Source organism: Symsagittifera roscoffensis, chromosome 8 (genome assembly GCF_963678635.1).
Source record: "Symsagittifera roscoffensis chromosome 8, txSymRosc1.1, whole genome shotgun sequence".
In the NCBI taxonomy this organism is placed as follows: Eukaryota; Metazoa; Xenacoelomorpha; order Acoela; family Convolutidae; genus Symsagittifera; species Symsagittifera roscoffensis.
In genome coordinates, this window is record NC_087069.1 from 50,869,111 (window position 1) to 50,880,066 (window position 10,956).

Below are 10,956 nucleotides of genomic sequence, written 5' to 3' on the forward strand. Positions count from 1 at the left end.
CTTCTTCGTTATTGTAACAATTTTGTTCCTAATATTTGACAAAAAGCAACCATACCTGTTCGCTTTTGATTAAATTCACCGCTCGTTATTCTGTTGAATAAAAATTAAGGTTTTCATTAAAATAATTTCAAAAAAAAACGTAATAAATGTGATGACGTAGTAAAAACACTTTGTGGTTTATTCAAAGACGTTCAGATTATTTTCATATTGATTTAAAATAGCATGCTTTTTAGTCAATCGATTAGTTGAAGCTTAAGGAAAGAAATCTAAACCACATCCATCATTGTGCTACGCCCTATTCTGTAAAAGTTTCCAATCAGTAAACTCTGAAAAACTCAATGAGCAACCTTAATATTCATTTTAAGGTAAGTTTTGTGTATAAGATCATCTGTTTAATTAAAGAGAAAAGATTTTTATGTTGACAGGTGGAACGTGCTAGATCTTCTGGCTCTGACAACTTTTCTACCAGGACTAGTGATACGCCTAAACAAAAACTGGGGTAAGGAAACTGATGTAGGATTAAAAATTTACCTATCTTATGCAGAATTAAAACTGATGCAGAAAAAAAAGGAACCTAAGTTTCATATGATGTTCGATATGAGAAGCAATGATATGAGAAACAAAAATAATAATTTGTAAAAAACACATGCATCTTTTTTAAAATAATAAATCGAAAGCTGTTTTTGTTTGAAGATATGGAAATAGCCAAAAAGATAATCTAGTGTCAAACAGTTTGTTGTGTTTCAGATCTTCTAGATGTTGCTCATGATTTCTATGTTGTAACTCTTCTTCTTTACTTCATTCGATTCACTAGTGTGTTCTGTTTCCATTCTTACCTGGGACCCAAAATAGTTATGATATCCAAAATGTTCAAAGACATCGGTTTCTTCTTCTGCATTGCCTTAGGTTAGTTCATGGATATATTATAATTAAAAAGCTCATAACTTTTTGGAGCTTCACTTGACTAGAAAAAGGTAAAAACTCGGACTTGAAGGGAATCCAACACAGGAGCTCAATTTTGTTAATGCTTAAAGTTGTTAAGTCTAAATTTACGGGAAAAAAGGAAAAAGGTATGAAAAGGCTACAAAAAACGTTAAACGTTTGTGGCAATTTTAATGTATGAAGTGTATTTTTATTTGAATGGCTTGAATAGACCTCATCTATGTTCAAGGGAGTCAATTGAAGATATCCCTGAAAAAATAAAGTTTCGACATCTTTCAGTGTACATAGTGGCTTATGGAGTAGCAATTCAATCACTGATCTATCCTGGTATCACGCAGCCTCCGTTCAGTATCCCCTGGGGAGTGTTATTCAGGTCCTTCTTCGAGATGCTGGGGGACCCGAACTTTGAAGAAATAGGCGCTACACATTTGGAAAATTGTACTATAGGTGAGATTCTCCAATTTATTTAAAAACTTCATTCAGTTTTGTAGAGAATAGAGCAGAAACTGCTCACCAATATCAAAGTCCTTATCAATCAATCAAGTGACAATTTTCTACAAATTTTAACTCAAAACACTATAGTCAAAATCAAACGAGAGGCAAAACATATTAGAACTTGTGCGAATAAAAAACGCGATTGGTGCAGCGTTGAACTTTATTAATCTTGAAAAATTAGTTTTGCCAGTTATCTTAAGACCAATTTTTTTAGTAATTCAAATCAAAGAAAACACGGTAGTGCGTATCAAGACGAAGCCATTGTTGTTGCAACTGCTTTTTATTGACAATGAAAAGGTATTTGGCTGAAATTATGGAAGGCTCTTAAAAACAAGATTTTTGAACTTAAAATCTATCATCAGCTTTCTTTATTTTCCCTTTCTCAATATTATCCCAATATAAACCAACCGAAAATCAAAGCGATACAGTTTGCTCCGCACTTTGAAATATCCCAATTTCAATTTCCTCAAATTTTAGAACAATGAATAACCGCATGTGAATTCTTTTACTGTGAAGCTTTAACTATCAAAATCTGTCAGATGATATGGTAAGCTGGTTTTTTTCAGAATTGGCCACTTAAATGATGAAAACGAATCGGCCTGTTAAGTGGAAAAAAGAATCCACTGCCAAGCGCAAAGATTCCGTCACTTCGTTTGAAACTCGGAACAATCGTTTTTTTCTCCAGAGAAATACTGACAGGCTACTTTAAAAACAGGTCTGAATTGTGCCAAAATGAACTGAATTTGATTGGTAACACCCATAATAACCATAAACTTTGACTTGACTCAATTACTCAACGCTTTTTCATATGGAAGACAAATTCTATCCTTGTAACTGATTTAAAGCATGTATTTAGGTACTGAAGCGCAATGGCCTTTTAATGACTCTCCCTACGAAAAAAACACCATCTTCGCCATAATTCTCAAAGCAGTGTTCATGTTATTCACTAATGTATTACTCCTCAACCTGTTGATTGCCATTTTTAACAACAGATATGATCGCGTGAATAGGGAGAGTAATGTTTATCGGAAATTCCAGATGGTTCTAGTTACAATGGAATACCAAAACCGGTGAGTATTCATTTCAGTTTAGTTTTAAAGTCATAAATGTTAGAGTTTTTGTCAATAAGTAGACGATTTCATCATACTTGGTTTTTTAGATCTGGGAGTGATCTACAAAGTGAAAAATGTTTCATAGAATTTTAACTTTTTAAACTCATCAACCAATGTAATACAAATTTCCTACAGGGAATAATTTTTTTTCAAAGAATTTTTTATTCAAAGTATGAAACAGTTTTCAAATCCAATTTTTTTAAATTGAGTCGTCTTCTGAAATTGAGTGGAAAAAAATCATTCGATTTCAACAGTATCTCCCATTTTTAATTTTTTGGTTATCTATAGCAGATGGGATATTCAACTTTGTCTTACATCTCTAAAAATATTTCGTTATTTGAACGGTTGGTTTTTGCTTCAGACGAGTCCACCAATTTTTTTTTTAAGTTTTTGCAAGCGTCAATTTAAATTAATCATCTAAAAAACTTCATCCAAAACAGTTTCAAAACTTTTTCAACTTTTTGCAGCTATTATAGGCTTTTCGAAGACAAAATTTCAGGTTTCATTTCCAAAGAAGTTCAAAACTTTCCATAGAAGTTCAAATAAGTTCTTTATGCTGGTATTTGTAAACATCTAATGATAGTGCGCAACTTTTTATGAAAGTAAAAACTAAAGATTTTTTCATCGCATCAGGTGCCCATGTAAACATTCCCATCCCACTTCTAGATTTGCCAAGTTAAGACCTTCCAGCGCAGCAATCAAGTCAAATTCATTTTGCTAAGCGCTGTAAGTAAAATTCTCCAATTGGCATTGGGTGTGTGAACTTGGTCCAAATCAGGCAACCTTATGAAAGTTCAATTTTTCTAAATTCCAAACTTAACCTAAAGATCAATCCAAATCAAGTAAAATAAAAATTCGACTGTTTCAGCCCGTGGCTTCCACCACCATTCATCATAGTTTCTGACATTTACATACTTGTGAGGATCCTAATCAACCGGATTTGGCGGATAAGGAAAAAAAACAATAAGCCGGATTTTGCTGAGAATCCAAAAAACAAATTGCAGCTAGAGTATTGGGAAAATCTCCGGTCAGTTTTATTATTTTTGTCGCTTTTTACCTTTTTGCTTACGCTCCTTGAATTAAATCATCAGGAAAATTTTGTACTTCTACCATCTTTTTCTTTGTTGTAGTAACAATTAGAAAAATATAATTTAATCTGTTTTTTATCTCTTTGAATTGTTGGTTTTAAAGAATATCAATTTAGAGCCATGGAAATTATTCAATCACAAGAAAACAGAAAAAAAGAAGGATCAAAAATGGAATTCAGTGCTGTCGCGATGGATAAAACCATAAACACCATTATAGGTTGGTCACATTCTTGTCACTTTCTTTGATGCCATGGAAAAAATTCTAAAAAGGTTTAGATAGATTGCCGGTTCTTCATAAAACATTAGTTCGAGTTGCGAAGAAACCTTGTTGAGATTTACAGTAATGATATCCAATAAGTTTAAAAAAAAACACGTAGACGAAAGTGAGTGTATTCAAAAAGAGTACTACCATTTTAGCGAAGAAAACTAAATCAATTTAGAAAAAAGAGAGCTCCAGATTTTTTTTTAAAAAAACGAACAATGCACGCACAATATACAATTGCAGATCAAAAGTTTATGAAGACGGGTTTGGAGAAAATAATTAAATACTTTAGCAAAATTTTGGCAAAATTAAGTATGGTTGCGCAATTTACATATCGAACCCCGTGTGAGAAATAAATTCTTTTTACTTAACATAATGAAAATTATTTGGGGAGACGAAAAAAACTTCAGTAGACTGGGTTTCAGGCTCAAAGGGTTACCAGCCTTAAAGCATTTACACAACGGTCCATCTAGGTTTCCGCGCATCATAATATTGGTAGTTCAAGATCCAAAATGATTTTAAGCTGCGAAGAAATTAGCCAAAGGCACCCATTTTTTTTTACAAGTGCTAAATAACTTGTCATAGAAATTTTTTTATAGAGAATGATTTTGGTTAAGATGATTTTTTTCATATTGCCGGAAAATAATACGGAAAGTCATTTCGTTGTTTAAGTATACAGTGCTCAAATTCTCAAAAAATTTCCTTGAAATTGTCAGTACGAACACTGTTTACGTTTAGGTTTCAAGTTATAAAGAATATACGTTTTTTTTGAAATAAATAGTTGTGCTGGAACAGTTTTACATTGAAAACAAAAAAATCTTTTTGATTAATATAATCATATGTTGTATTTCTAGATCAACAGAACGAGTTGAACAAAAGATGTCAGAAAATGGAAAAAATGTTAGAAAAGATAGCTGAAAAGATTTCTACAAGCACAGATGATGAACTTGGCCTAAAATAAATCAAAAACAATTCAAATTGTACATTGTAATTATTGTAAATCACCTAACTAACAAGTCAGCAACTGATTGACAAAATCTTTTTTGGTAATTATTTTAACTGATCTGAATAATATTAGCAGGAATTTGAGAAGTCAGCTTTATCAGGAGATTTTTTTATTCAGATCCTCTTGTCGAAGTTATTATCAATTCAAAATTAAAATTTTCTAGCCACGTTTTTTAATCTAATCAACTTATCATGCTGAAATTTCTTGGTTAAAAAATCCAATATATTCTGTGACCACTGTGAGGCTAAACTGTGCATTTTGTGAACTGTAGGCAGAGTCCCCAACAGAAAAAACCAGATATGTCGCGGAATCCGCAAGATTGTTATTATTCTTTGATCTTCTGTGCTGTTTTGGATTCCATGGACAAGTAGCTAAAGCACTGTGTTGCTCAAAATTGCTCCAAAAACTAGCAACTTTGTGGAATCCGCAACAAAATGTGTAGGACCCGGAAGCAGATTGTGGAATCGATGAAAAAAATTATACACGTGTTTGGTAATTTTAGGCTGTCGCGGAATCCGCAACAGTGGAATCCGCAATTTGTAGGCAGAAACCGCAAAATGCAGGCGGCTTCCGCAAATTGTAAGCAAAATCCGCAAATTGTGAGCGGAATCCGCAAAGAGTAAGCGGGATCCGCATAAATTTGCGGAATCCAATTACATTTCCAAAATCCGAGTACATTGCGGAATCCGGAACAACTACCTACATTCGCTAGTTGAGGAATCCGCAACAAAATCACCAATATCAATTTGCGACAAAAATTACGTTAGAGGTATTTGTACGCGGAATCCACTAAGATTTTGCAAGTGGAACCCACCTACCCACCTAGATTTTGGAACCTGTTTAAAGACTTGTCTCTGGAATCCAGGAAGATACAGAGACAAAAACTTTGCGCCTATACAGTGCACAGTTTGGCCTCGTAAAGACGTGGCAATGGACCTTTTATTTCTTCAAAATGTTGATTTTCGGTTTGGCAACGGCAATTTTTTCAGTTTTTTCAGTTTGCGGTTAACAATCAATCAATTTTCAATTTTGATTTTTGGTATGCCCTCCAATGTTATAATTCATCAGTTTCCATGATTATCCACAATTTCATCCAACACATCACACCATTTTTTTGCAAACCGATTGATTTTGATGTATAAAACTTAAGTTTTAAGAATTTCGTATCAATTCAAATTTTTGTATTGAATCTAATAAAGCAATCTCTGATAGAGTTTGAACAAAAACAGTTGCCGCCTGATTTATGACAATTTTTCATCTCGTACAAACACTAAGGAAACTAAAATTTTTGTTTGTTTCGTTAATGCTGTGTTGTTACAGCAAGCTTGAGACTGTGTTGCAAATTAAGAGATTTAAGAAAAAAATTATTCTATCCGCTGGTAGTAAAAAAATATGGTTGTTTATATTAAGATTTAATGAAGAACAATTAGGAAAAAATCCGCGTGGTTCCAATTTTCTTTAGCTTTTAACAAAATTATTAATAGCAAGGAAAGTAAATATTATTTTTCGTTCGATATGTTTTTGAGTGATCTGAGCATATTTGACTTTGTTTCGATTGACATGACGCAAAATGAATTTTGTTTTAGATTACAAAAATTAACTTGTTCAGTGATGTATCGAAAAAAAAATGCCCCAGAAATTCGTGAATGGTTGTCAAATTAACTCAAAAACACACACAGTTTTTTATGATCCTAAACCGAGGTGACCAGAAGAACAGACCTAAAACATTGAAGAAATCATTGTGAGTATGCCTCAAAAAATCCAAACAAGTGTTCCGAAAACTCGAAAACAATTCGCAGCAAGCGTAATTTGCACTTTTTATTTGAAAATAAAAATTTCTCGCCGTATAAAAAATTTGCTATCGAAGTCTCAGCAGGTCACATCATAAAATCCGGAACTAAGGCAGAAAACAACTGTGTGGATGCAAAATAAAGCAATTAATGGCAATAAACAGTGAAACTTTTTACCAAACTTTTTTCCTATTTAAAAAAATTGATAATGAGAAATTTTGCTTGCTTCTAAATACCTTTTTCACATGGTAAAAATTTTACTGATTAAATTCCATTCTATCTTTTTTTGATAATGAATTGAGTAACTTTGAGACTTATGTTGTCGCGCTATGGACAGTCTTTCTTTTGTGCATTAAAAAATTTCGTTTTTCAATTTATTGTCTCAACAGTACCCTTCTTAACCTTTGTTGGACTACCTAACAGGTCCACTCTGAAAAAGTTTTGTCAGCGATTGTACCCGTTTTTTAACTTAAGTTTTGAGTATCAGAAAGCAGTAAAAAAATACTCATTTTTAGAAAAATTTTGCAATAAATTGCCCCTCGTTAACTTTCGTTCAAATCAGTTTTATTCGATAGGTGTTATGATTTAGCTGCATTATGTCTAGCTTCAGATGAAATAATTGTTCGTGTCAAGGTCGGGACAGGTATCCTGAGATTGAAACTTGAATTGAGAGTTGTGTTCATTCTGCCTGATGCACGTTGAAAGATAACAGCATAGATTGTTCAATTGCATTTTTTTTATCGGCAGTCTTTTAACAAATCGTAATCTTACTTATTTAGTTCGCATGGATTTATTCAGACATACCCCATGATGAAGCCAACAGTTATGAATCACGATGAGAAGTCGGATCTACTGGGAGTTCCCGTTTTTGTTCAAAACAAACATCTGACCCAACTATATCTTGGGAAACCTGGATTGGTCAATTTTCCTTGCCATCACTCTGAGAGCGCCAAATGACCTTTTACAATCGCCTGGTGAGTTTTCCAACAACCCTACACCACGACCAGAAAGGCCAGGTGAATCCAATTTAAGTACTGATATCGAAAATTTAAAAAAAAATTGAAGCTGAATTACGGAAAACTATCGAACAGAACACGGAAAGGCGCAAGAAAGAACATCGTGAAAGACACAGGAAAAACCAGCTTTCAAATACTCCACGCGGATTCTGAACTCTTTTTCAGGAAGGAGATGAATCACATAGTTGAAAGGATGCAATTCTAAAACTCCACTAAATCCGAAAAAGAAGCTCTCGAAGTTTTTCTTACGCTCATCGGGCCAAGCAGCCAAGTGTGGATGGTCAGTTCCTACCCAGAAAGAATGCTTCAATGAACTCTAATCCTTTAAATTTTTCAACACATTTTCCTTTTAAAATCAAGCAGGAACCAGCCTTTTTGATTCAACAACGTATGTCAAGAGCACAGAAAAACAAGAATAAAAACAATTCCCGGCCATTTACCAACAACAAACCCTGATATTTTTGTGGAAACGGACTTTTGTGGAAAACTGCAAAGCTGTACCCCATGAAAAACTTCAACTGCACATCCCGTGGCAAGAAAGGTCACTTAGTTAAAGTATTCAATTCGAGGTAACGTTGACAATATTATTGAAGATTCCGAGAATTCAGTACCTTGATGATTGCGAGTCTGGGGCCAGACGAAACCTACCAGCTCATCCAACACCGTCCGCGAACAACATTGAAGGAACTCTAAACCGAACTCATTGAAGGAGATAGAAAATATCAATACAGCCACGAGTAAAATTAAATGGCCTCAAATTATCTTATGAGCTAAAAACTCCAATTTAAAAGCAATTCTTGGCAAAAGCAGACTTGCTTCCTTTATTAACAAACGAGTGGCTATCTTTTTTTAAAATTAAACGTGAAGAAATGCAAAGTTGATCCCCATCTCAGAATTGCTCATAAATACTTTCTATGTGGATTAAAATCGGAAACCTACCCCCGAACATGGTGCTCTTCTGTTAGAAATTTCTTCATTGGGTTGGCTAGTAAAGAGTGCAAAATTTCTGGTATCGAAAAAATGAACAAAGTGTCTCTTTGGCTTAGACCTGTAACCTTTACTGGGAGTTCGAACAACTAAATTTCGACTTCAACTATTATCTAATATATCAGATGATCAGGGATCCAATGAATCGAAATTCTAGAGAGATACGCATATGAAGGAATACAGTTAGAGTTTTTCCCTGCATAGGCAGATCTACCAACCAAAGAGTACATTCGGTTTTTAAGGACGCTCATATCTCAAATCAAGAGAAAGGTCGACTTTCGCCGATCCATATAAGCAGAAGGTTGATGATGAAATTACAAAACTGATGAAGGAAATTCATATCGTGAAACTCAGCAAATGAACGTGCAATCACTTTATAGCTCCAATGGCAATCACAGCCAAAAAGATAGCACTGTGAAATCAGCCAGGGATTCAAATGCCGATAAACTCACAGAGTACCAAATGCCAAAGCTCTTACAACAGTTCGATATAGCGGCCCAAATCAGCAATTCAGAAAAATCCGGCATGACCTGGTTCACGTCTTTAGATCTGAAATATAGTTTTAGCCAGCTCCAACTTAGTGACATTGTCAGTAGCCATTCCAAATTTAATCAAGTTTGCGGTGAACTTAAAAGAACGTACCGTTTTAAAACCGGATTTTACGGCCTTAATGATATGCCAAAATAGCTTCAAAAGGCAAAGGACAACACGATTCAGAACTTTTGCGTTGAAAGAAGTTGACTGTTTCAAAGGGCTCAATATCAGAGCACACTTCGACGGTCGACTCTGTCCTATTGAGATTTGATACCGAAAATTTTAACTCTAAAATTGTCAAAATGTGAATTATCATGATTAGGTTTCATCATTGACGACAAAAGCATCAAAACAAAACTCTCCAAAAAGCAAGCAAATCTTAATTTTAAAGCACTTATTACCCTAGAGATAAAAAGACTAATTCCAACCAACTTTAAAGTATCAGAACAAATGAAAACTTATATGTGACCTTGGTCAACAACCAGCCTTTGAAGACCCGCTGAAGCTAAAATCCGGATTACTAAAATGTACCACTATGACCCAAAGAAGAAATTACGAGTCAAACGGGACAATAGCCATGGTGGTCTGGGTGCCGCTCTTGAGCAGGAACTGAAAAATTGATTCTAGAGTATTATATTGTTCTCCTCCAGCTTTTTCAATTGACACGAACTCAAATATAGCACTAATGAGCTCGAAGTTATAGCAAAAGTATGGTCGTGCGAACATTTAGAAACGACTTGTTGGGAAATCAGTTTGTGGTATTAACCGACCATGAAGCCATCATTATAACCTTAGCTCTTAAAACCAACCGTGGAAGTAAGATCTATCACTCGGAGATCACTAGATGGGCCGCCAGACTCCTACCATTTGGGTCGCTTTTAGTGTAAATCATATCGCTGGCACCATTTTTGCCATTGTGGGTTGCCTATCAAGAAATTTATCTTCAGAAGCCCCCAACCATCTATTTACCACGAGTCGTTTGTGGTTATATCTATACAGAAATTCTTTGACGCCTGCGATACGATAGACATAATAATAAATTCATCATCCAAATGACCTACTAAATTGAACAGAACAAACGGACCTTAGAGTCAAGTAAACTTTACTCGTCCATCTTCACATATAATTTGGCTGACCCCACCTAAAGGTTCCTGTAAAATTTTTCACATTTTCATTTTTGAGTTTACTGGCGACATTTTATCTAAATTCCCTAATTCCCAGTGTTCCAATTCTAACTATTCAGATTTGTCGAATTAGGGGACTTTTATCACCAATATAGCTCAATGTTCTCATCTTCTAGTCTTTACCAATCATATTTGAGTGTACTTTAGTTTAAATACATGTATTGTGCTATTTTGAAATTTTTTGTTATCAGGAAAAAAGAACTTAAGCCGTTATGATTAGAAGACACTGCCATCAGATGAAATCTTTTTTTTGTGCACAAAAAATTACCATTGAAATTTTTCAGTTATGTATGAGTTTTTTTATTAACTTAGAGCCAAATTTAACCTAAATTTTGATAACAGCTAAATTTCTTTTTGACCTATCGCTACTAGAAAGACTTATAAATAAAATTCTTCCAAATTTGTATTATTCTGAAGCCGCAAATTTTATTTTTGTGTAGACCTTTTTCTTAAGAGCTCGAAATAACACAATTAGTTCAATTTGCGCTTGCTGTGTTTACATCTACCAAATAGTTCAAAATAGTTCAAAACACAAAGAGC

The 10,956-nt window shown here is 34.2% G+C and overlaps 1 protein-coding gene across 1 annotated transcript in view; it reads left to right on the forward strand.

The window, feature by feature from the left end:
* The window catches only part of LOC134853207 (transient receptor potential cation channel subfamily M member 5-like), a gene marked incomplete in the record, with an annotated part of 60,737 nt that extends 55,693 nt beyond the window's left edge, over window positions 1-5,044 (forward strand). Inside the window, 7 exon segments of the mRNA XM_063869167.1 lie at window positions 426-499; window positions 748-906; window positions 1,222-1,389; window positions 2,294-2,507; window positions 3,418-3,576; window positions 3,754-3,854; window positions 4,754-5,044. Coding sequence (XP_063725237.1) covers window positions 426-499; window positions 748-906; window positions 1,222-1,389; window positions 2,294-2,507; window positions 3,418-3,576; window positions 3,754-3,854; window positions 4,754-4,860 — 982 coding nt within the window.
* Window positions 5,045-10,956: the final 5,912 nt, after the last annotated feature.